The 23,082-nt window shown below is 36.6% G+C and overlaps 1 protein-coding gene across 1 annotated transcript; it reads right to left on the bottom strand.

Moving 5' to 3' along the window:
• Nucleotides 1–1,306: 1,306 nt before the first annotated feature.
• On the bottom strand, nucleotides 1,307–22,665 carry LOC121368781. Its single transcript, XM_041493529.1, has 12 exons — nucleotides 22,549–22,665; nucleotides 18,032–18,178; nucleotides 17,544–17,651; nucleotides 16,026–16,154; nucleotides 14,250–14,344; nucleotides 12,687–12,756; nucleotides 10,948–10,972; nucleotides 8,231–9,825; nucleotides 7,323–7,406; nucleotides 6,120–6,177; nucleotides 5,127–5,235; nucleotides 1,307–4,129 (listed from the first exon to the last, which is right to left on the bottom strand). The coding sequence occupies exons 1-12, from the start codon at nucleotides 22,663–22,665 to the stop codon at nucleotides 3,955–3,957; spliced, it is 2,712 nt and encodes a 903-aa protein (XP_041349463.1). The 3' UTR covers nucleotides 1,307–3,954.
• Between the last annotated feature and the right edge of the window lie 417 nt (nucleotides 22,666–23,082).

The following is a 23,082-nucleotide window of genomic DNA, read 5'->3' as shown; positions in this document are numbered from 1 at the left end:
ATGATGACCCATAATGATAAGTCCGTCCATCTAAGAAATGGAGATGTCACTCAAGCAGAACTACTTATATGCACCATGGCCTAAAGTTCAAGGACTACGGAAATTGTGCTAAGCACCATGGCCAATACAGTTATAGTTTGGTTTGTTTAATGACACTACTACCACACCTCTTCTCCATCCCATACATGTATATAATTTGCCTATACTGGGCACTTCCTGAATTCCCTTTGTCAGTAATAATCCAGCAAAGTTAATCATAACTGTTAATCTATCAAATCTGAAGCTGAAGTGGACATTGTTTTGTCCCCCACCACTATCCCCACAACATTAAAAGATGAATTACAGGTATTGAAATAATTTCAGAATGGTCGTTCTGGTTACCTCGAAATTCCCAATGGACCACTTGTCAAGAACATATACTTCATTCTCCACCTTTTTTTTTTTTTAATGAACACCACTTAAATTTTGAACAACTGTGTGCTGTTTAAATATAAAATACACACACAAGTATCAGTAACCAGCCTCAGTGGTGTCCTCGATGGTGTTGTGGTTAAGCACTGGACATATGGCTGGTTGGTACAGAGTTCGCAGCCTGGTATCGGCTCCCACCCAGAGCAAGTTTAATGACTCGGTGGTGTACTACCACAACTTCTTCTCTCTCACTAACCACCAACAACTAACCCACTGTCCTGGACAGACAGCTCAGATAGCTGAGGTGTGTGCCAAGGACAGCATGCTTGAACCTTAATTGGATATAAGCACAAAAATAAGTTGAAATGAATCAAGTATCAATAAAACAAGAATAGTGATATGAATAAATAACAAAATATCAGCATGTTTGTGAAAGAATGATAATGGTGTTTGAAAACTTCATACATTTTGTGTAATAATCTGTTCATTGGTTACCAATATTACATTAGTCTGTCTTAGAGAGGATACCTGCTACATTTTTCCATTTGCAGCAAGGGATCTTTTTTATGCACCATCCCACAGACAGGATAAAACATACGACAGCCTTTGATATACCAATCGTGGTGCACTGGCTGGAATGAGAAATAGCCCAATGGGCCCACCAATGGGAATCGACCCCAGATCTACCACGCATCAGGCAGGTACTTGACCACTGGGTTACATCCCGCCCATGGGTAACCAGGCACAATGCTTATTTTGATGCTAAATTAATACCCCCCCCCCCCCCCCCACCACCACCACCACTCTCTGTTTCTGGCATCTTCCAACACCTATGACCTAATTCCATGATGTCATTAGCATGGTTTTGTCATAACAAGGCATTATCAACTTGTAATCAAAGAAAACACAACAGATTTTTCTTTATTTGCATAGCCTGTAATCTTTAATACAATATCACATGTACAGCCTTAAGTAGCACCACAAATATGTATTGGGCCATTATATTATGTTTTAAATAATCCAAAATAATTTCCATGTCTTTATTCATTTCAAAACTACAAACATTCTTAACGTTATAAAAGTGTTTTTACCATCATACAATTTTTATACAGCTTATACATGTATAAAGAGAAAAGATTAACAGTAAAGACAAACTATTTTGTGACAGTAAAAAAATAGACAAAACCTATGGCCTTGCTTGTCAATACATGTATTTTATTTGTATAAAATTCAGAATATTATATCTGTTTTCAATTATTTTTTAATGAGTGTTTGAGAATGACCTACAAAAAATTTGAAACAAAGCATCATAAATATGTTTGGAATTCTTTTAAACTCATTTATTTCAATTTTTATTTGTTTGGCAGCTGAATTAAAAAAATTTTTATTTGTAGTCAAATTTCCACACGGAGTTATTTTTAACAGCAGGATGACCAGAAATGCACTGAATATACAAGTGTAAGTATATAAAAAGAAAGAAAGAAAGAATTTTTTTATTTAACAATGCACTCAACACATTTTATTTATGGTTATATGGCGTGCGCTTTACCACTGGGCTACGTCCCGCCCCCTTAAGTATATATCTCCAACTCCATAAGCAGGTTGGCACTCTACCATGGTGGTGTAAATTGGTGCCATTCTTGTGATTTTCAAAGGCATATCCACCACAGTAGTCTAGGCATCAATGCCTCTCACGTATCATATGAAACCATTGTGCCATGCTGGTTTCAGAAAAACTGGAGAACACTGAAATATTATAATTTGGATAATAAATGGCCAAAATATATTTTACAATGGTTACAAAGACACTTTGAGAAGAGTGCAATAATCACAAGAGGCCAGGGTCAGTAGCTAAAAGGAAAGAAATATTTACAAATGACAATTGCACTTTAAAGCTAATGTGCTCGGTTTCTTTGGTTTCAGACAGTGTGAGTTAGTTTGTTTTCAGTGGCAGATCCAGAAAACCCATGCCAGCGACATGAGGTGGAATGCCAAGGTGATCATAAAAAAAGAAAGAAAATTAATATATAATAAAATTATAACTATCGCAAAATTTACGAGGGGCCCAGGCCCCTGGGGCCTCCCTTCGATCCGCCTCTGGTTTTGTGTAACGAAACCACTGGAGCACATTGATTAATTAATCATCGCCTATTGGATGCAGAGAGTGCGAGACAGGAGTTCCATATATCTGAATGACAAAACTGCATACCTCAATCAAAATTGTATTTCCACACAAGGCAGAGTTGAAATTAGTTTTTTAGGCAAAGGCGGGATTGCCTCCCTTATCCACCATCAGGTACTCATGCCTGGGAAGACTGCCACTCCCCACCCCATCTTTAACATATGAATTTCAAATATTTTTTAGGGTTCAAGATAATTTACTTGATTCAAGTCATATAACATATATTGCTTTAAAAAGAGAGCAAAATAGTATTTCACTTACATATAAATTCATTCATTCAGTATTAGACAACAAATAAATAAATAACTTATTTATAACTGAGTACATTCATGTCTGTCTATTTTCAGGCAACTAAATAAATGTAACCATCATTGCACTGGTGGTTACTTTTAATATTTTAACACATTTCAATCTTCATAGGCTGAATCTGGAAGCGTAACAAATGTTGTGTAATACTGCACATTACATGACCTTTCAAACAGTTCACTTTTCCATCCTTTTTGACTTTCATCCTTTCATTTTTCTCATGCAGGTTCTCCCAGACTTTCTGTAACAAGTCATCATGATCCGTACACAGTTTTGTCCTAGCCAACTTATCCAGTGTGAATGTCATGCCTTTGGGGGTGGTATATCTCCAAGAGAACCACAGTAAGTTTTTTTTAAGTAGAAAAATATCTCATACTTCTTTCACACACAGATATTCCTTCTTTCTGAGAACTAATATTGCACACTGCCAATGAAAGATTTTCATTTCTTTTGACAGCCATTCTTTAATGCTTTGGATTAGTTACTGCTTGCATTTTTTTGCACCTATCTTATAACCAAAAAATGTCTTGATCATGTCAATCATAAATGTCAAGCCTTTGGCAATAGGATATCTACAGATGGCTGCAGTGAGTTCTTCAACTAGAAACATTTTTTATAATTTTCTTATCCAGGGATTTATCCAGGCATTCCCAATTTCTGACTTACAAATTCCCAACATATATATTAAATTATATCTGTTCCAATAAATTAATTTATCAGTGGTGTACTGAATCATTCAGTGGCCTGAAAAAATATCCCAAATATGATTTACTAGTGTTAATTTTCCCAATCCCATCTCACACAGGACCCTGGTGATAAATCTCCATTATCTATGATCACACACACTTGCATCATGACAACTAATTACACATTGTATGTCATAGCATTTTTTTTTCAACACTGTTTGTTGGTTTTAAACATGCTGATGAAAATATTGATAACTGTGAATCATGGCCCCTGGATACTGTCTGCAGTCATCGTATCCACCCTCCAACAAACCATTTTATAATGGTTATTGTCTGCAGTCATCTTCTCCACCCTCCCAACACACCATGTTATAACAAAGAAATGAAATGATCAGTTTGAAGTTTTTTTCTAGCCAACTCATCCAGTGTAAATGTTAAGTCTTTGGGTGTAGGATACCCTCCAGATAGCCACGGTGAGTTGTTCAGCTGGAAAAACGTCTCATGATTCACAGATCTGTGAGCACAGACACTGGCTTTGTGAGAACTGAAAGAAAAAAATAATAAAAAAATTGAAAATGGACTATACTTGCACAGTATATAATGTATCTGCATATTCGTTTACTTTTTTTTTTTCATTTTTAATTAATTATTATTTACATATTTATTACATGAGGCACAAAATACATGTATATTAGAATAACTTGCCAATGAAACTGAAGATCTCTAAGAAAATGTAAATGTACAATTTTAATTAATAATAAAACACAAACCATTAAGTTAGACAACACTGTAGTTATCCTTGATCATTATTTTCTAATACTTGAGTACATTTCGAATATTTGTTTGAGGCGGTGGGGAGACAAGGTGTATACCAGTCAATAATAACCAATATTAGGACCCTAAGGCACCATAAACAAATGATAACAGGAAATGTTTTAATTAATGACACACTCAACACATTTTATTTAAGGTTATATGGTGTCGGATAAATGGTAACAATTATGCCATTAATTAGTTCTGTCCTTTTAGCAATAACAAGGTCAAAATTTCCATCCTAATTTTTTTAATGAACATGACATGTGACTTAGAGATGGGGATGGGGGTGTTCCTGCTTCGGAAAGAAAGAAAGAAATGTTTTATTTAACGACACACTCAACACATTATATTTACGGTTATATGGCGTCATACATATGTTTAAGGACCACATAGATATTGAAAGAGGAAACCCGCTGTTGCCACTTCATGGGCTACTCTTTTCGATTAGCAGCAAGGGATCTTTTATATGCACCATCCCACAGACAGGGTAGTACATACCACTGCCACTGATATACCAGTCGTGGTGCACTGGCTGGAATGAGAAATAGCCCAATGGGCCCACCGATGGGGATCGATCCCACATCGACCATGCATCGAGCGAACACTGTACCACTGGGCTACGTCCCACCCAGATTCCAAAGAGATTCTATAATTCTTGAATATAATGAATATGTTTCAACAGATAATAAACATATAATCAGTAGTAAATAAAATAGGTTTAGTACCAGAATGTAACATCAGTCAGAGTGTCCAATTCTTGGAAGTTCTGATGAATCTTTATCGCGGTATCAGTAAACTCGTGACTGGAACGGATGACAGAATCCAGCACATTACCTGCAGTACAAAACAATACAGCCACACAGGTAGGTGTGTGAAAATCTATTAATATGATCTTATCCAGAAAATGTCCTCAGTGAAAACCAAAGCTGAGGCTAAAATAGTTTTCTTTAGTTAAAACACATTTTGTTGCAGTGTTTTTATTTTAAATGCCCCAAAATCATAATTATATCAATTAATTTTTGTTTTGTATGTTACTTATTTGACACAATTCATGAAAAATCTCTGGAGTGAAAAGCTAAAAACTGAATTAATTTTATAATGACCTTCATGTATTATTCCATAAAAACAACAAACATGTAACAAACATTAATCAGTTGGCTTTTATGTTTGAAACAATATTGTAATTTATTTATGCTTGGAAGAAAGTTATCCGTAAAAAAAACTTGCTTCTTCAAGTAACCAAATATGTATTTGCATTAAAAAAATTAAGATGGGGTTCCAACCCCTACAATTGCCAAAAGCACTTAAATTTTGCTGTGGATTATTTTCAATGTTTTTTTAATATGGCATGGTTTTTGTCTAGACATTTTCTTAATTGCAGGAGATAAGCTCTAACTGTTATTTTGATTAGCTGACAATAAATAATCTTTGTAATACCATTCATAAAAATATTGGGAACTGGAAGTCAAAATTCACTTAAAAATTATAAGGCTAGAGGATATTCAAGCTAACCCTTTTTAGTTAAGGCCATAATATTAAAAATCATTATAAATTAAAGTAGTATTTTCTGTAAAGCAACAGATTGATTAAAAATTGCTTGGACTCAAAACACACATTTTAAAACAGAATATGGATATCTTATATGCCACATTACACGAGTATGATGAGATTACCACAGCCAGGTGTTATCAAAGAACACTCAGTCCAGGTTAACTTACCTGTAAGACTTTTAGAGAATGAATCATATCGCAAGTAACTGTAGTTGTCCACGTGAGGCTGCAAAGACACATCATAAAACTTGTATATCATTGACAGTGCTACACATACAATGTTTATGTGCATACAGGTATTTACGGTTAAAGTTACAATCATGCTTCATCATGTTATAGGCCCTAATGAAAAAAAATCATTTACTGATCAGATGTAAAATACAAACACACTACAGTTCTAATACAGACCTGTTGGAACCCATTGAAAAATACAAATTGTTTTAATTCTTTCCCAATTACCACAACAATTAACTTAACTATCACTGACCCTGATGAATGAACTCGCATTAAAAGAAACCCACCCAAACATAATGCATCTAAAGAACACTGAAGACATGAAGAAAAATAATGTGAATAAACCATATTAAGTGATTTAAAAGAATGCTTTTTAGTTTGTAGTCATTGCTATGTGTCAGACTATAAGAGACTTGTTCGCTATTGTTTTAAATAATGTTTATTCTGGGGTTTTTTTTTTATGGGGGTGGGTTTTGTCAACAGAATAAACCCTATATTAGGTCTTTTCCCAACAATTTGTTAACTATTAAAATTACATACCAATTACATTATACTGTTGTGAATATCCAGCGTTTTTCCAGTACTCCTAGTATTCATGAGCTCAAAATGGATTTTTAGTTTTCTTAACTGTATTTTATTTATTATCCCATCAGGCGCTCATAATCGTCTAAATAAAAATCATAATTTCCTACTAAAAATGATCATGCACTGGTTTAACATACAATAATACTGGATGATTTGGCTCTTACATGACCCACGTTATACAAGTACCAATGACCTTGTCGGTACTAAATATGATATCTTCACGATTTGGCAAACACACATAGTTTAAAGAATTTGCATTTATGCCAGTCTGTTTTCATTGTTAAATTCTGTACAGTAATAAAATGTTATTTTAATACAATTCATTATAAATATTTTGAATAGAATAAACAGAACTTTTTTCTGGAAAATTATTTGACAATGTAAATGTGAATAAAATATGAAGTTAGAGCAATATTAGCACCATTTCAGCAGTGACCTTCAGCACACTGTGACGACTTCCTTTAACATTTACTTCAGAACACAGCTTTAAAAGTATGGACATCTGTTTGTGTATTTGCCCAAGTGCTATATATTTAAATCTATGTACCATACCTGTGCTTGATCCTCAATTAGCTCATCCAGGCAGTCTTTCACTTGGAAGTCCAGTTCAGCCAAATTTGGCAAGGAAAACTTCCACTAAAAAGATGGAAATGATGAAACATGGAGACCATTTCATTGCTACCACTACAGAATATAACATGTCTGCTTCCACTACATTTAATAAAGTCAACGACAGGATATTCTGGCACTATCATCTTGCATTGTATACATGTACTAAAATTTCACTTTTTTTCTTCTTTTTTTTTAAAGACGCCATAAAACTGTAAATAAAATGTGTGGAGTGCATCGTTAAATAAAACATTTCCTTCCCTTCCTCAAAAATGTTTGCGATTCTGAATGATTGGTTTATATTTCTAAGTAGCTACTGACTAAAGAGGCAGAAATCAATACCCTTATTCATAATTGGAAGACCCCAAATATTTGTTTATTGTATAACATTATGTTGTGCAACTACATTACTAACTATATTATTGTAGGAATATAGAAAGTGACATCATTTGAATAACAAATGTTATAAGCTATGAGATGTGGCTTTTAGATTGTGGTACTTTCACCTATCAAAATAATGGATCCTGCACAGACGTTTTTTTTTTTTTTTTTACAGGTCGATATGTTTTTACAGACTTCTGAAGATTGTGAAAACAACAGTTTCATTCACACATCACTCACACAAGCTGAGGACATTATTTACAGGGTCATGATGGGTTATGTAGAAAATAAATGTGTTACCATAACATACATGCATTGAGAAATATAAAAACCGACCGTGCATCAAGCGAGCACTTTACCCCTGGGCTACACCTCATCCCCTTTTAATGAGAGCTAACTGCTTTAACGAGACTGTCCAGTTCAACATATTTAACAGGGAACATGGCAACATTAAGCCAATACACACACACCAGTTTATGAACCAGAGTGGAGTCACATCTACAGCCATGGTCTAAGAGCAACAGAAGCATCGTCTCCGAGTGACCTTGAATGTAGAGAACAAGGTCAACAAGTCCGTCTGCTGCTGGGATCCACTCTGCTCCGTTTGTGTCACACTGCAAGGAATTCGTGAGACTATCGGAACTCTGAGGGATGTCGCTGGACGTTTCTGATAACCTGGGAGCTGAAGGTCTTTCTGTTTTCTTGCCGGACATCTCTTCAGGTCCCACCGATGGAGTACGACATTCTGGTGACTGTGGAAAATGTAGAACTTCTTTGTGTGAAGAGATTTTCTCTTCTGATGCAGAAGTAAGACTCCCGCCACTTACTGCCAAATGCTTGTCATCATAAGAGTTGTCCTTGGATGATGGTGAATGGGAAGAAATACTTCCTGACCTACAAGGACTCCGATGACTGTGATCGACCAGCGACAGAGTTGGTGCAATGTTAGAACCACCGTCTATTAACCCAGCCACATGTGATGTGTCGAGTAATTCTCCAGGTAAGTTTTTGACATCAGTACTGCCAGCAGCAGTACCACAGTTACATCCACTGGTTTTGTGTTCCACACAAAAACTGTTCTGTGAATCACAAATATCTTTCAAAGTTTCAGATTCTGTTAAAGATTCCTTACAATTTATTTCAAGTTTTGAACCATCAATGGTGGATTCATGTTTGTGTAATAATTTCGTTTGTTCATGCTCACTAGATATTGGGGACTCAGGTTCTTCACAGTTTTGCTCCTCAAGGACAACTTCACTTCCAACATTCATTTCTTTCTGAGTATTAACACCGGTTGATGAAGACACCAAATCTTCACCAATGTCCTCTGACACATCGTTTAACTGACTTGAACTAAATCTCGGGGAAGTTAAGACATCTTGATCACTCTGAGTGGTTACAACGTGACTTTCATTTTGATCATTTGATGGACTAGTTACTGAAGCCAAGTTAGCACTTTGGGAAGATAGTATTTCATTTGAAGGTGATAAACAACCATCACTGGTTGAAATACGATTTTCATTTTCTCCATGTGACAGAGTTTTGTTTTCACTAACTTGAGGCATTTGACACTGTTCGAAATATGGACGTTCTGTTAATGATCTGCTCAAACCATTCACTGTCCTAAATGGCTCTCCATGTTCTGAAGAATCACCTTTCAAAGGAGAAACAAATGGCAGGCTACTGTTGGCAATCTCCAATTGTTCAGTTTTGGGTGTATCTGTAGCAGATTTCATTTCTGACCTTTCCTCATTACAAAGAGATTCACTTTGAATGAAAGACATGTTTTGGTGCTCTGGATAGCTGGGAGGGTTTTCTATCTGTAACGTAGGTGTCAGTGTTTCAGGCACTGCCGTCTTGCAGTGTACCGTGTGCAATGTGGTGAGATTCACTCCATCCTGAATGAACACCTCGTTGTCAAACTGACTGTAGTCTGAATCAAGTTTGTTTTTGTTTTTTCTGCAATTTCGTCGAAGATGATCTGTTCTTCTCAAGCTGATGCATTTGTACTCGTTTTCAGATAGAAACACTCTCAACAATCTCACAGAGTCTGGCTTATCAAAATCTAAATGAAAAAAACAAAAAAACAATGCAATTAATAATTACAGAGTTCTATTAAATTTTTTTATAAGTGTTACAAATAACATCATTTCTTTAAAAAACTTTATTCTGCCGACTTAAAAAAAAAAGAGTTCTTAGTTCCAATAGCCAATGATCACAGTCTTTAGAGTAACCAGCTATATGTTTTCAGCAAGGAGTCTTTTATACTTTTGATATACCAGTCATTTGGCACCAGTTGGGATGTAACAAAACAATAAGCAGATAATTGGTCTACCAAGGGGTTCAGTTCTATGACCCAAACATCTCAGGCTAGCATCTCTACCAACTCAGCTAGATCCGGGCCCCTAATTAATGAATGTACTCAAGTGTTGTTGTTAAACAAAACACACTTTAGAATTCATTAGTAGTCTAAGTGGAGGAACACCACAAGATCAGCTGCATCAGTGCTGGTCAAAACTTTGTGCCTGAACACCATGGGTAGAACTCTGTATGACTATTTTAATTAATATAAAACTGTTGGTGAAAAGACATTTGATATGGCAGGATCTAGCTTACTTGGGCAGAGCATTCGCCTGAAGGTGCCTGTATTGTAGGATCAAACCACCTCAGTGGAACAATTCTCTGATTCGTTTTTTTTAACATCCCAACCAGTAGCATAGCTGCCAATTTTACTGTATTTTTTTTTACACTGTTTACAAATACAGGCTTAGTCATGGAATGTTAGCATAACAGAACCCAGAACCATATTTAATCAGTAGCCATTAAGTACCAAATATATAATTATGATAATTAAGACACATATGGTTGGTGTAGTGTTAAGCCATCTGCATTATGGCTGGTAGGCACTGGGTTTGCAACCCAGTACCAGCTCCCACCCAGAGAACATTTCAACACCTCAGTGAGGAGGTTTAATACCATTGTGTCAACTTCTGTCTTATTAACCACTAATAAGCATTCAACTAAACACCAATACTTGTCCTGGACAGATAGCCAAGATACATTATATCAAGATCATTATTTAAGATCAACATTTCAAAATGTTATTTAAAAAACCCATTAAAAGTTCACTCACCTACTTTCAGTGGAAGGCATGGAAACTGAAAAAACCCATTAAAAGTTCACTCACCTACTTTCAGTGGAAGGCATGGAAACTGAAAAAAAGAAAAAAGTAAAGTTTGTTTTATTTAACGACACTACTTGAGCACATTGTTTTTTTTTTATCTTATCATCAGCTATTGGATGTCAAACATATGGTCATTCTGACATTTTATTTTAGAAGAAACCCGCTGTCGCCACATAGGCTACTCTTTTATGACAGGCAGCAAGGGATCTTTTATTTGCGCTTCCCACAGGCAGGATAGCACAAACCATGGCCTTTGTTGAACCAGTTATGGATCACTGGTCAGTGCAAGTGGTTTACACCTACCCATTGAGCCTTGCGGAGCACTCACTCAGGGTTTGGAGTCGGTATCTGGATTAAAAATCCCATGCCTTGACTGAAATCCAAACCCAGTACCTACCAGCCTGTAGACCGATGGCCTAACCATGACACCACCGAGGCCGGGAAAAAAAGAAAAAAGACAATTTACTTTTTAAATAATGTTTTTTTCAGAATTACATGTATATGTACTGTAGTGTTATTTCAGAATTTTTTAACATTAATTTTTTTTCTAAAAATCATTACTTCTTGGATTTTGCCATTAAATTATATTTTTTTACATGAGTGATTAATTGCTCCCGTGACAGATTATGGGAAGCTATTTAAGATATTACCACACTGAACATCGATATTTAATCCCTTTGTGGTATTTTCTTTTTCAAATTCATATGCTAAGGGGAACTAAACATTTACTCTCTTTGAACTAACAGGGCGGAATTTAGCTCAGTCGGTTGAGTGCTCGCTTGAGGTGCTTGCATCACAGGATCAAACCACCCCGGTGGATCCATTCAGCTGATTGTTTTTTTTTCTCTCGTTCCAACCAGTGCACCACAACTGGACAAAGGCTGTGGTATGTGCTTTCCTGTCAGTGGGAAAGTGCATAAAAAAGATCCCTTGCTGCATTAGAAAAAATGTCGCAGATTTCCTCTGATGACTACGAGTCAGAATTACCAATTTTTTTGACATCCAATAGCCGATGATTAATTAATCAATGTGCTCCAGTGGTGTTGTTAAACAAAAGAAACTCCTTGAACTAGTCTCGGAGGACTGATGGGGAACCAGAGTGATAGCTCCCCTTAAACAGCAAGGTCTGTAACCAATTCTGGTTGTCAGCCACTGATACAGAGGATAATAAACGAGTTACCAATTATTATCAAATTTATGTCCTGGCTGAAATCATTTTCAGTTGTCACGAGCTTTAGCGATAATAACAGGTACCGAGTTTGCAATTCTATTTATTACCTAACCTATTTTTTTCTCTAAAAGCCTTTATTTTTGACACGTAGGCCTACACGTATAGAAACCATATAAACCACTTTACGCACTGTTCTGAGTATTGTTATAACTTTGTAATTTAATCAAGTCAAAAACAAATGTTCTCTTTATTCTGGTACCAAATCTATCATGAATTGCATTAAAATGACATTTTTTTTTACAAATTTAACACCAAAAACAGACAGCCACAGACACAAACTCTTTAAACTACATGACGTCATTGTGTGACCTCATATTTAGTACCGACAAGGTCACTGGTTTGTAAGCATCAGATCATCCAAAAGTATCGTTCATTAAGACCAATGGATGATAATTTCTCAGTGAGAAATTATGATTTTTAATTTTCCCATTATGAGTGCCTGCTGGGGTAATAAATTATATTTGTGTACCAAAACCTGATAATTGGTTCTTAATTTATCTAACTGACTTACGTGAGTCTGATGTGGTTTGAGCATCAGCATTCGTTTTGTCAGGTCGGGGGAGAGCTGTGTGCATAACACCCTGAAACAAAGAAGCAGACATTCAAAGGATTAAAACAGGTGCACTGCAGTCAGTTACTGACATCGACCGGCTATCGGTTATGTTGTGGTTAAGCCATCGGACATTAGGCTGGTAGGTACTGTGTTCACAACCCTGGTACCGGCTGTCACCCAGAGCGAGTTTTAATGACTCAGTGGGTAGGTGTAAGACCACTAAACCCTCTTCTTTCTCACTAACCATTAACAACTAACATCCAACCCACTATCCAGGATATAAGCACGAAAATAAGTTGAAATAAAATAAAATAAATAAATACTTCATCAGTCACTCAAGGCTCAATCTAATTAAAATTAGCTCCACTATTACATGTGGATCTAACAGCAGCCAGTTGGAGCTTATGTCCACCAATCAAAACCTTACTTGCAGAATCATGCCAGTGATTTAAAAATAATTTGAAAACATTCCGAATTATCCTGAGGGTATACGACATGTTTCGTGTGAATTACGAATGCCGTAAAACATGTTTTATTTTAAATAAAATAAATAATTTGTAATGTAAAACTGAAGACTGATTTAGTTTTTTTCTTTTAATAAATAAATAAATAATTTTTAATGTAAAATTGAAGACTGATAACCCATCCCGTACGTATTGGTATGGTTCGCTGTACTGCGGCCACTAAAATAGACTCGCCCGATATTTTTAGAATTTGCATGCTTCCAAATAACGTTATAAAAGGCGAAGTGTGATTGGTCAGTATTTAAATTATTATTTACAGACGAAATGCTACCTGGACATTGGAGACTACGCAGTGTTGTTAGCAATCTGAATAAAATTAGTTCTACTGGTCTAAATAAGGCATTCGTAATTCACATGAAACATGTGTATAGACCTCAGGATAATTCGGAATGTTTTCAAATTATTTTCAAATCACTAACATGATTCTGCAAGTAAGGTTTTGATTGGTGGACATGAGCTCCAACTGGCTGCTGTTAGATCCACATGTAATAGTGGAGCTAATTTTAATTAGATTGCTCAAGGCTTGAAATTAAGAATTTACTTATGACAATTTTGAAAAGGACAACCCTCTTTCTCCCAGGATATTGGTTTAAACAAACACACCCACTAAACCTGGCCAAAGTACACCTATTTTACACAAAAAGAACTACTTTTGCAAGGGCTGGAATTACCACAAACAAGTCTTCAATGTCAACAAGTTACACATGTTTTCAAACTACATGTTCTCCCCTGTGACTTCAGTCAAATAGTTGCCACTTCAAAGCTGTCTGCCATGAAATAATCACAGTCAAACAGCAGACTAAATTGTACTTGCACGGAAAAAATTGGGAACCAAATGGGAAGATAACTGTGATCTGAGGCCATTTTGTCTATAGACCACTAGACACTTGGTTGCAAACAACTGTTAAACGAGATGAAAGCAGCTAACTGCCAACATTAATACCAGCCTGTGGTTATACATGTAAGGGGCAATAATTATAATTGCACATGGACTTACTTGTTCCTGTATACCAGAACTCCGGCCAGGACACCGTCTTGCTTGTGACCGCGCTGTAGGATGTGAGAGGCATGAAGGAACACATTTGCGTCACTCTGCAGTAAAAACACAGCAGCATGTCATTATCCGCATTCACTATTAGCTATTGAAGTATGTTATGGGTGCTGCTCCTGTTATTTAATCAGTATTTTTTTGTATTAAGAAATAAAATGAATCGTGAAAAAAAAATGAATCCTGATAAAAAGGAATTAACAAATTATAGTATAATGTCTCCCCTGTCAAATGAAACATTTAGTATGGTCATACATTTCTGGCCAAGATGTAGATAAAATTAAAGAATGTACCAGGCCTGGTACTTATAAAACTTTTAGAGTCTAGACTTGAGACTCTAATAAGTCTGAGACATTAACGCCATACAAAGTGTATGCATGTGACGTCATTAGAGACTGAGTCTGGACTCTAGAAGTTTTATAAGCACGGGCCCAGTACAAGACAACTGCAGACCTCGCTGTGGAAAAAACATAAAGGGAGTTCTTAATTGCCCCCCTAACTTTAGATTATGGGGAGCCATTTAAAACATTAGTAATGATTATCATATTGAGGACTGATATTCCTTTTGTAGAACTTAAAAAACAAATTCACATGCTATTAAAGGAGAGCTAAAAATTATGCTCATTGAACTAGTCGCAGGGGACTGATGAGGATTATAGAATGAGAGTGATACCTCCCCTTAAAGGGACATTCCTGAGTTTGCTGCACTGTAAGATGTTTCCGACTAATAAAATATTTCTACGATTAAACTTACATATTAAATATATTTTCTTGTTTAGAATACCAGTGTCTCTATATTCAATGTGTTTCTGGTCATCTTAATATTTGTAAGAAGCCCAAACTGTATTTTGTCTTCAAATAATTTCATACGTATGAAAAAATAAATAAATTAGGAAATGAAATGAAATTTAACCTAGTACAAATATTAGAATGATCAGAAACACATTTAATATACAGCCACTAATATTTTATGCAGAAAAATATATTTGATATGTAATTACAATTGTTAAAAAGTCGCTGTTAGTTGATAACATCTTACAAATTGCAGCAAACTCAGGAATGTCCCTTTAAACAACAGGGTTTAAACTGGCAGACAGATCAGTAATACGAGGTGGTCATGTTTGTATCTTTAACAATAAATTCAGGATACATGTATTAAGAAACTAACTTTGTAACAGCAAATCAAGTCAAAGTATATTATCAATTACAAAGTACAATTACACCCAGTAAATTACATGTAGGTCAGATGAAGAAATACTATGGGGTAATGTCCATGTAAAGAATACCCTGCTAATTAATAGACAATAATAATAAAAGGAATATTTTATTTAATGATCCCCTCAAAACATTTTAATTAAGGTTATATGGCGCAGAGGAAACTTGATGCCGCCATGCCATAGGGACTCTTTCCGATTAGCAAAATGTATACATTATTATTATATATAATTAAGTAATTGTCGCTATTATATTGTATGTATATAGGAGAGGGCCTAGTAAGTTGGCAAACTTGTACCAAATCCTTTTGTTCTTTATGCAATAAAGTATGTTTTTAATTTAAAAAAATAAAAAATCTAAATAGCAGCAAGGTATTTTTTTATATGCAGCATCCCAGAGACAGTATAGTTCATACTATACCCTTTGTTACAACAGCTGTGGTCGCTAAATAGCCAAATGGGTCCACTGACTGCTGAAGTGATTCAATGTGTAACAGAAGGTAGCACTCACTTTGGCTAAGCTCACTGATGGAAGCAGTTGAAAAGCCTGTGAGAGAACATCCCCATAAAACTGATAGAACGGCAAGTACGAATCCCACATCTTTTCCAGCTCCTGAAGAAACTGCTGTTTTTGAAATCTCTGAAAATAATTAAAGATTTATTATGTACACGTGATACATACAAAAAACAAAAACAAATCTCAGAATTAAAATTCATATCAAATTCTATAACAAGTATGAGTGACAGGCTCTTAATAATGTACTAATTTTAAAAATATATAATTAACTAACAAATGATAATCTAAATTAAAGGTAAAATACATGTAGTAGAGTTGGTATAAAGTGCTCCTACTGGTAGTAGCTATTGGGAATTTACCTATTAGCTCAGTTGGTAGAGCACTGGACTCTTGTACTGAGAGTCTGTGGTTCGAATCCCCTCAGTGGAGGTTGATTTTTCTAGTACATACATGTGATAAAACAGTTTCACGCCTACTGTTTTGGTACCCATCTCCCTCATTCCAAAAGTGTACATATTTTTTTTTTTTTTCAGATGAGACACAACAAGGCAAAATAATCAAAAAGTTTCTGTTAATCAGCCTGACAGCACTATTATTATCTCTGTAATGAAATGGATGTCACTTGCTTTGTACCCAGCCGTGGAGAAAATGGCAAAGAACTTGAAGAAAGCTACTAGGTGTGAATAATTCTTCAAAGATAACAATTATCAATTTTCATAGTCTGTGAGGCGATGCTCTATAGTGCCATAAAAGCAAGTGATATTATCAGAAATATACCTAGCCCAGAACATACAGTCCAACTCTAAAAGTAATACGTTCCAACAGTCGAAACCCATAACTAGTCTGTCAGACATGAATAAATTTGATGTTTGAAAAAATTATGGCCCTTGAATAAATTCCCATGAAAGTCAAATTTGATCTGAAGATATACAAGATAAAGCTATATACAAAATTGTTAAAAAAAAATAATCAGAAAACTATGTGCAGGGCCATAGCTAGGATTTTCTGTTTCGGGGGGGGGGGGGGGGGGGGGGCAATTGAGTAGTTAATAGTCTAAAACTCCTTAAACGGTTAAGAAGAGAATTTTCTTTAAGTTTCTATGATGCTTTCCGGATTTTTTTCTGGCCCCACCCCCGCTAGCTACGGCACCGATATGTGGGACAGAACAGAAAGACATACAGATGGAAATGAAACTTATGCATGTAGTCCCCTCGGGTTGGGAACTAAAAACAAGAAGAAACAAATGTGATGACATTTTGTATTTCAACTGTGATTGTAGTCTTTCATTAAACTATGTTTTTAGCCTAACATTAGATGAATGTGATATGATAGAAGATGATGGTACCAGTCAATTTATTTGTGAGCATTTGGTCTACAGAACACTCTACTGACAACCAGCTAGTTGTTAATAACATAACTGTTGAGATAAACAAGACAAGCAAGCATCACATTTCACGTAATAGCAGTAACAAATAAGATAGTAACACAGGTAAGCAGAATCGCCAGACAAACCTGTTTGATGGCAGACAACCCTCCTTGGAAGAAAGTGAAGGTTTTCCATACAAATTCCAGATGTGCAGACAAAAATGTGTCGGCCACAGACAGACTACTTCCAAGTCCCTGGAAACACAAATAGATTTAGATACATGTATACATGTACCATCATAGGTCTCACCACACATTTTTCTTTTCTGTGTGAAAGTTCATTTATCACGATCTAATTGTGACATGTGTTGTAGTTCACATTTTCACTTTTATTCAGGTGTGTAGGAACGACATATGGAGTGAAGGGTATAACCTCTAGTACAGCGGACCAGAGTCTCTATTGGGGTGGGGCGAGGGGGGGCACATACATCAAGCAGATTTTTATCTCTATTTATATACAGTAGGACAAAAAAAACTTACATTTTCGCCCTGATTCCCTATGGGTCTGCTAGTAATTGTAGAATAATCAAGTATGAAAACTTTCATTACACGTTAAATGTTTAATGAGAACATACAATGCTGTAACAGTCCGTCCTCTTCATGGCAAATTTCTCATTCTGTAGTTTGATGATGGTCGGTGGCGATTTGGGCAGAGTTTCCAGCAAGAAGTCAGATATACCGATGATTTTACCCACAAGAGCACACTGATTGTCATTACTGACCTGCAAAAAATAGAAGAAGAATTTGTTTGGTTTAATGACACCATTAGAGCACACTGATTTATTAATCATCGGCTATTGGATGTCAAACATATGGTCATTTTGACACAGTAACAGAGACAAGACCTCAATATCTCAAGGTATTCTAAAAAAAAAAAACATCCAGAAAATTATATGTGGGACAGACGGAAAGAGATGAAACCTTTAGTCCCCTCCAGTTGAACCAGTGGGGACTAATAAACTGTATATTTAATGTCCTTAAGGAAGATGGATTACAATAACGATGAAAGAAAATTATTTATACATATTCATGTGTTGCTTGTAATTATAGGGGTGGGATGTACCCCAGTGGTACAGCGTTTGCTTGATGTACGGTCGGTGTGGGAACGATCCCCATCGGTGGACCCATTAGGCTATTCCTCGTTCCAGCCAGTGCACCACGACTGGTATATCAAAGGCAGTGGTATGTACTACTCTGTCTGTGGGATGGTGCATATAAAAGTACCCTTGCTGCTAATCAAAAAGAGTAGTCCATGAAGTGGTGACAGCATGTTTCCTCTCTCTGTGTGGTCCTTAACCATATGTCTGATGCCATATAACTGTAAATAAAATGTGTTAAGTGCATCATTAAATAAAACATGTCTTTTTTCTTGTAATTATACGGCTTGTTTTGGACGTACCAATAATACATTTAGCATGTACGTTAAGCAATTTTGTATAATTTGTGACTATTTTTCAATCCAGCCAATGTTCCATGTCTCGTATTTCAAAGATTGTGGTGCTATATATGCTATCATGTTTATGGGAAACTACATTAAATGTTCAGACACGTGTGCAGGGGATGGGTTTCGGGGATCAAAACCCCTCCATGCTAAAGTTAATGTTTTCTATTCAATATATCATGTTTTGGTGGAGTATGACTCGACCCCCTTAAAAACTTCACTCGCCACAGTCTAGACCCCCCACCCCACCCCCCCTCTTGCGAAAATTCCTGCACATTCACCTGGTGTCCTTCACTGCTAATTGGTAAAAGTCACTGAATGCCACATTTAATATTTACAGGACTTCTAGAATTGTTGTAAAATCCACTAGAATTGTTATAAAATCCACTAGAATTGTTATAAAATCCACTAGAATTGTTGTAAAATCCACTAGAATTGTTATAAAATCCACTAGCCATGGGATCAGTGATTTAAAAAATTTACTAGCCACGATTAAAAATTCACTAGCCCTACTTTACTTTAAAGTTAATACAATTTTAAAATACTAAATAATAGTAATAGTCAGATATGTCACCTAAGGAGGGAGATAGAGCTTTCAAATGCTAATATGGGGGTTGGATAGAGGCAGTATATTCATATTTACAAAATAGACATAACTGCAACATTTGACCACAAAAAGAAAATTACTTGCCGTCGGGCATGACAATAGTTATTTACTAGCCCAACATTGAATATCACTAGCCATGGGAGTGGGGCTACCATAATCTAGAAGCCCTGATATTCATATTATTATGTCAGGTATCTAACACGTTTGAAATGTGCTGTACTGGGGTGTCAAACTACAAACGTATACAATGTAATCTATACCAAGGTTGTGACACTTGATGTTTGACACTTCCAGCCATTGATTAGTAGCTTCCTGATTGATAGTGTCTATCACGTTTGAAAAACAAAACACTGAGCTATCAGTTTCTATGAATAAACTTGCACTTGTGATACACATTATAAACAAACATATGACCAGGCCAGCTGGCTGCCTGTTCTCCCTACACAGTACAGGGGAGAGACATAGTGGTAAAGCACTTGCTTGATACACAGTCATTCTGAGATCGATCCCTGTTGGTGGGCCCATTGGGCTATTTCTCATTCCAGCCAGTGCACCAAAGGCTATCATGTCTGTGAAGTGGTGCATACAAAAGATCCCTTGCTACAAATGAAAAAAATGTAGCGGGTTTCCTCTCTTAAACTTAGTGTCGAAATTACCAAATGTTTGACATCCAATAGCCAATGATTCATTAATCAATGTGCTCTAGTGGTGTCGTTAAATAAAACAAACTTTAAGTAACACAGTACATATAGATCTGAATCTTCCTGTCAGTCAGGTGGGCCCAATGGGCTAGTTCTCGTTCCAGCCAGTGCACTAAGACTGGTATGTCTGAAGGATGGTGCATATAAAAGATCCCTTGCTACTAATGGAAAAATGTAGCAGGTTTCTTCTAAAAACTATATGTCAAAATCCGCTACATTTTTCCATTAGCAGCAAGGGATCTTTTATATGCACTTCCCACAGACAGTTGTGGTGCACTGGTTGGAACGAGAAAACCCCCAATAATTTGAACGGAAAAAAAGAAAGAAAGAGAAGAAAGAAATGTTTTATTTAACGACGCACTCAACACATTTTATTCACGGTTACATGGCGTCAGACATATGGTTAAGGACCACACAGATTTTGAGAGGAAACCTGCTGTCACCACTACATGGGCTACTCTTTCCGATTAGCAGCAAGGGATCTTTTATTTGCGCTTCCCACAGGCAGGATAGCACAAACCATGGGCTTTGTTGAACCAGTTATGGATCACTAGTCAGTGCAAGTGGTTTACACCTACCTATTGAGCCTTGCGGAGCACTCACTCAGGGTTTGGAGTCGGTATCTGGATTAAAAATCCCATGCCTCGACTGGGATCAAAACACAGTACCTACCCGCCTGTAGACCGATGGCCTAACCACGATGCCACCGAGGCCGGTCAAAATTTGAACGGATGCACCGAGGTGGTTCATTCCTGTGACGCAAACACCTCAAGCTAACACTCAAATGACTGAGCTAAATCCCACATCCACAATGATTGTAATACATTTTGCTTATATGAATGTATTAACTGAGGCAGATTGCAGATACTGTGCATCAGAAAAGTTATGTTACCAGGCATAACATTTTAGCAAATTTAGCGAGGCCACAAACGACCAATATTTCATGACGCTAAATTTAAAGATACATACATGTATACAAATACACTGTTTATAAAAACTTGTGCAATTATTCTGTCGGTGATTAAATGCTATTGACTAATCCAAACAATAGTAATACTGGTACACTGTAGTGGTATCTAGCTCTGTCGAATGCTTGCCTGAGTTACTCTTTTCAGTATTTGATATGATGACCTTGCTGAAGTTTTATGTTGCCAATGGTAAATCAAAGGCCGTGGTCTGCACTGTCCTGTCAGCAGAGTAAGTGCATATCAAATATCTATTGCTGTTAATGGAAAAAAAAGACTATGTGCCCAATTATATATATATACCTCTGCCCTAAATGTGTCAATGGCTGACATATGGTTATGGACCACACAGATAGAGAGAGGAACCCCGCTGTCGCCACTTCATGGGCTACTCTTTTCAATTAGTAGCAAGGGTTCTTTTATATGCACCATCCCACACAGGGTAGTACATACCATGGCCTTTGATATACCAGTCGTGGTGCACTGGCTGGAATGAGAAATAGCCCAATGGGCCCACCAACGGGGATTGATCCCAGACTGACCGTGCATCAAGCGAACACTTTCCCACAATGACTAAATCAGGGTTGTATAAAACTCCAGTAGAAAGAAATGTTCATAACTGCTTGAGTCTCCCCTGGGTTGTCATGCCATCAGAAGACATCAGGCCCTTTCTAAGGGCAACCTAGGGAGACACCCCAGCATCAACAAGGTCTTAACCACGAGCTACTCTCGGCCTACTAAAATCCAAACCTATACGTAGCTCCCTACCATTCACATTAAATTGTGCCACATTTCCTTCATTAAAACACGCACCATTTCTCTTTGGCGTAATCCTACGGGACATTCCAAATTACATAGCACCATACCACATCGCCTGTTACCAACTACGGTTGGACTGTTGGTGCTCCCTTACACCTGTCAGTGCAGGCGGTCCCTCCTTCACCTCCCCAACCTTTCCTGTCCTGGACGGAGGAACCGGCCAAGGCCGGTTCTTGTGCTCAAGACAAGTGTGCACTACATCAGCTTGCTCTGAATGTGCACGTTAACCCCTTTGGTATTGGTATTGGTAAAGAAATGTTTTATTTAACGACGCACTCAACACATTTTATTTACAGTTAGGACATATGGTTAAGGACCACACAGATATAGAGACAGTAAACCTGCTGTCGCCACTTCATCGGCTACTCTTTTCGATCAGCAGCAAGGGATCTCTTATATGCACCATCACACAGACAGGATAGTACATACCACAGCCTTTGTTACACCTTTGTTGTGGAGCACTGGCTGGAACGACAAATATACCTATGGGCTACGTCGCACTCCTTCCGGTAGAGGATGCAAAGATGTATTTGTAAGACTGTATTATATTTAATCTTACTGTGTGAGGATAAAAGTAGAGAATGGCGTCTTTCAAGTCATCTTCTTCTCGTTTTAGCACTGTGTGGTCAAAAATGAACAAACTGCAGATTACGTGGTCACTGTAACATAAAAACATACTAGTATAGTGTTGGGAGTTGGATGATATTTTTAAAATGATAATCAGTTTGCACCATGCGATTAGTGATCAGTGAATGATCGAGTAAATGTGTTTTGGTGAACTTAAATCTGTTTGATACTTTATGCCATTTTAAATTTTAAAATGGACACCAAGTTTAGTTAATCTACAAACCTGCAACACACATTTAGATAAAGTTACAACAGAGTATGTGATGTTGAAAAAGGCTAATATCCTTAAAAATAGACTAAAGCTCGACTCCATAACAGTTATTTCTCAGACACACGTGCATTTCTAAAAATATGAACAAGAAAGAAAGAAATGTTTTATTTAACGACGCACTCAACACATTGTATTTACGGTTATATGGCGTCAGACATATAGTTAAGGAACACAAAGACCACTGGCTATAAAAAA

The sequence above is a fragment of the Gigantopelta aegis genome, chromosome 3 (assembly GCF_016097555.1).
Source record: "Gigantopelta aegis isolate Gae_Host chromosome 3, Gae_host_genome, whole genome shotgun sequence".
Lineage (NCBI taxonomy): Eukaryota > Metazoa > Mollusca > Gastropoda > Neomphalida > Peltospiridae > Gigantopelta > Gigantopelta aegis.
This window is presented reverse-complemented; position numbering and strand designations above follow the sequence as displayed.

Bases quoted from the DNA above. Each gene is read 5' to 3' on its own strand.
- LOC121368781 (XM_041493529.1), bottom strand. From the start codon at position 22,665: ATGTTTTTATGTTACAGTGACCACGTAATCTGCAGTTTGTTCATTTTT. The intron at 9,826-10,947 runs GTGAGTGAACTT...TTTTTCATTTAG, and splicing joins ATGCCTTCCACTGAAAGTAG to ATTTTGATAAGCCAGACTCT. The intron at 5,236-6,119 runs GTAAGTTAACCT...TTTGTACTGCAG, and splicing joins ATTCTCTAAAAGTCTTACAG to GTAATGTGCTGGATTCTGTC.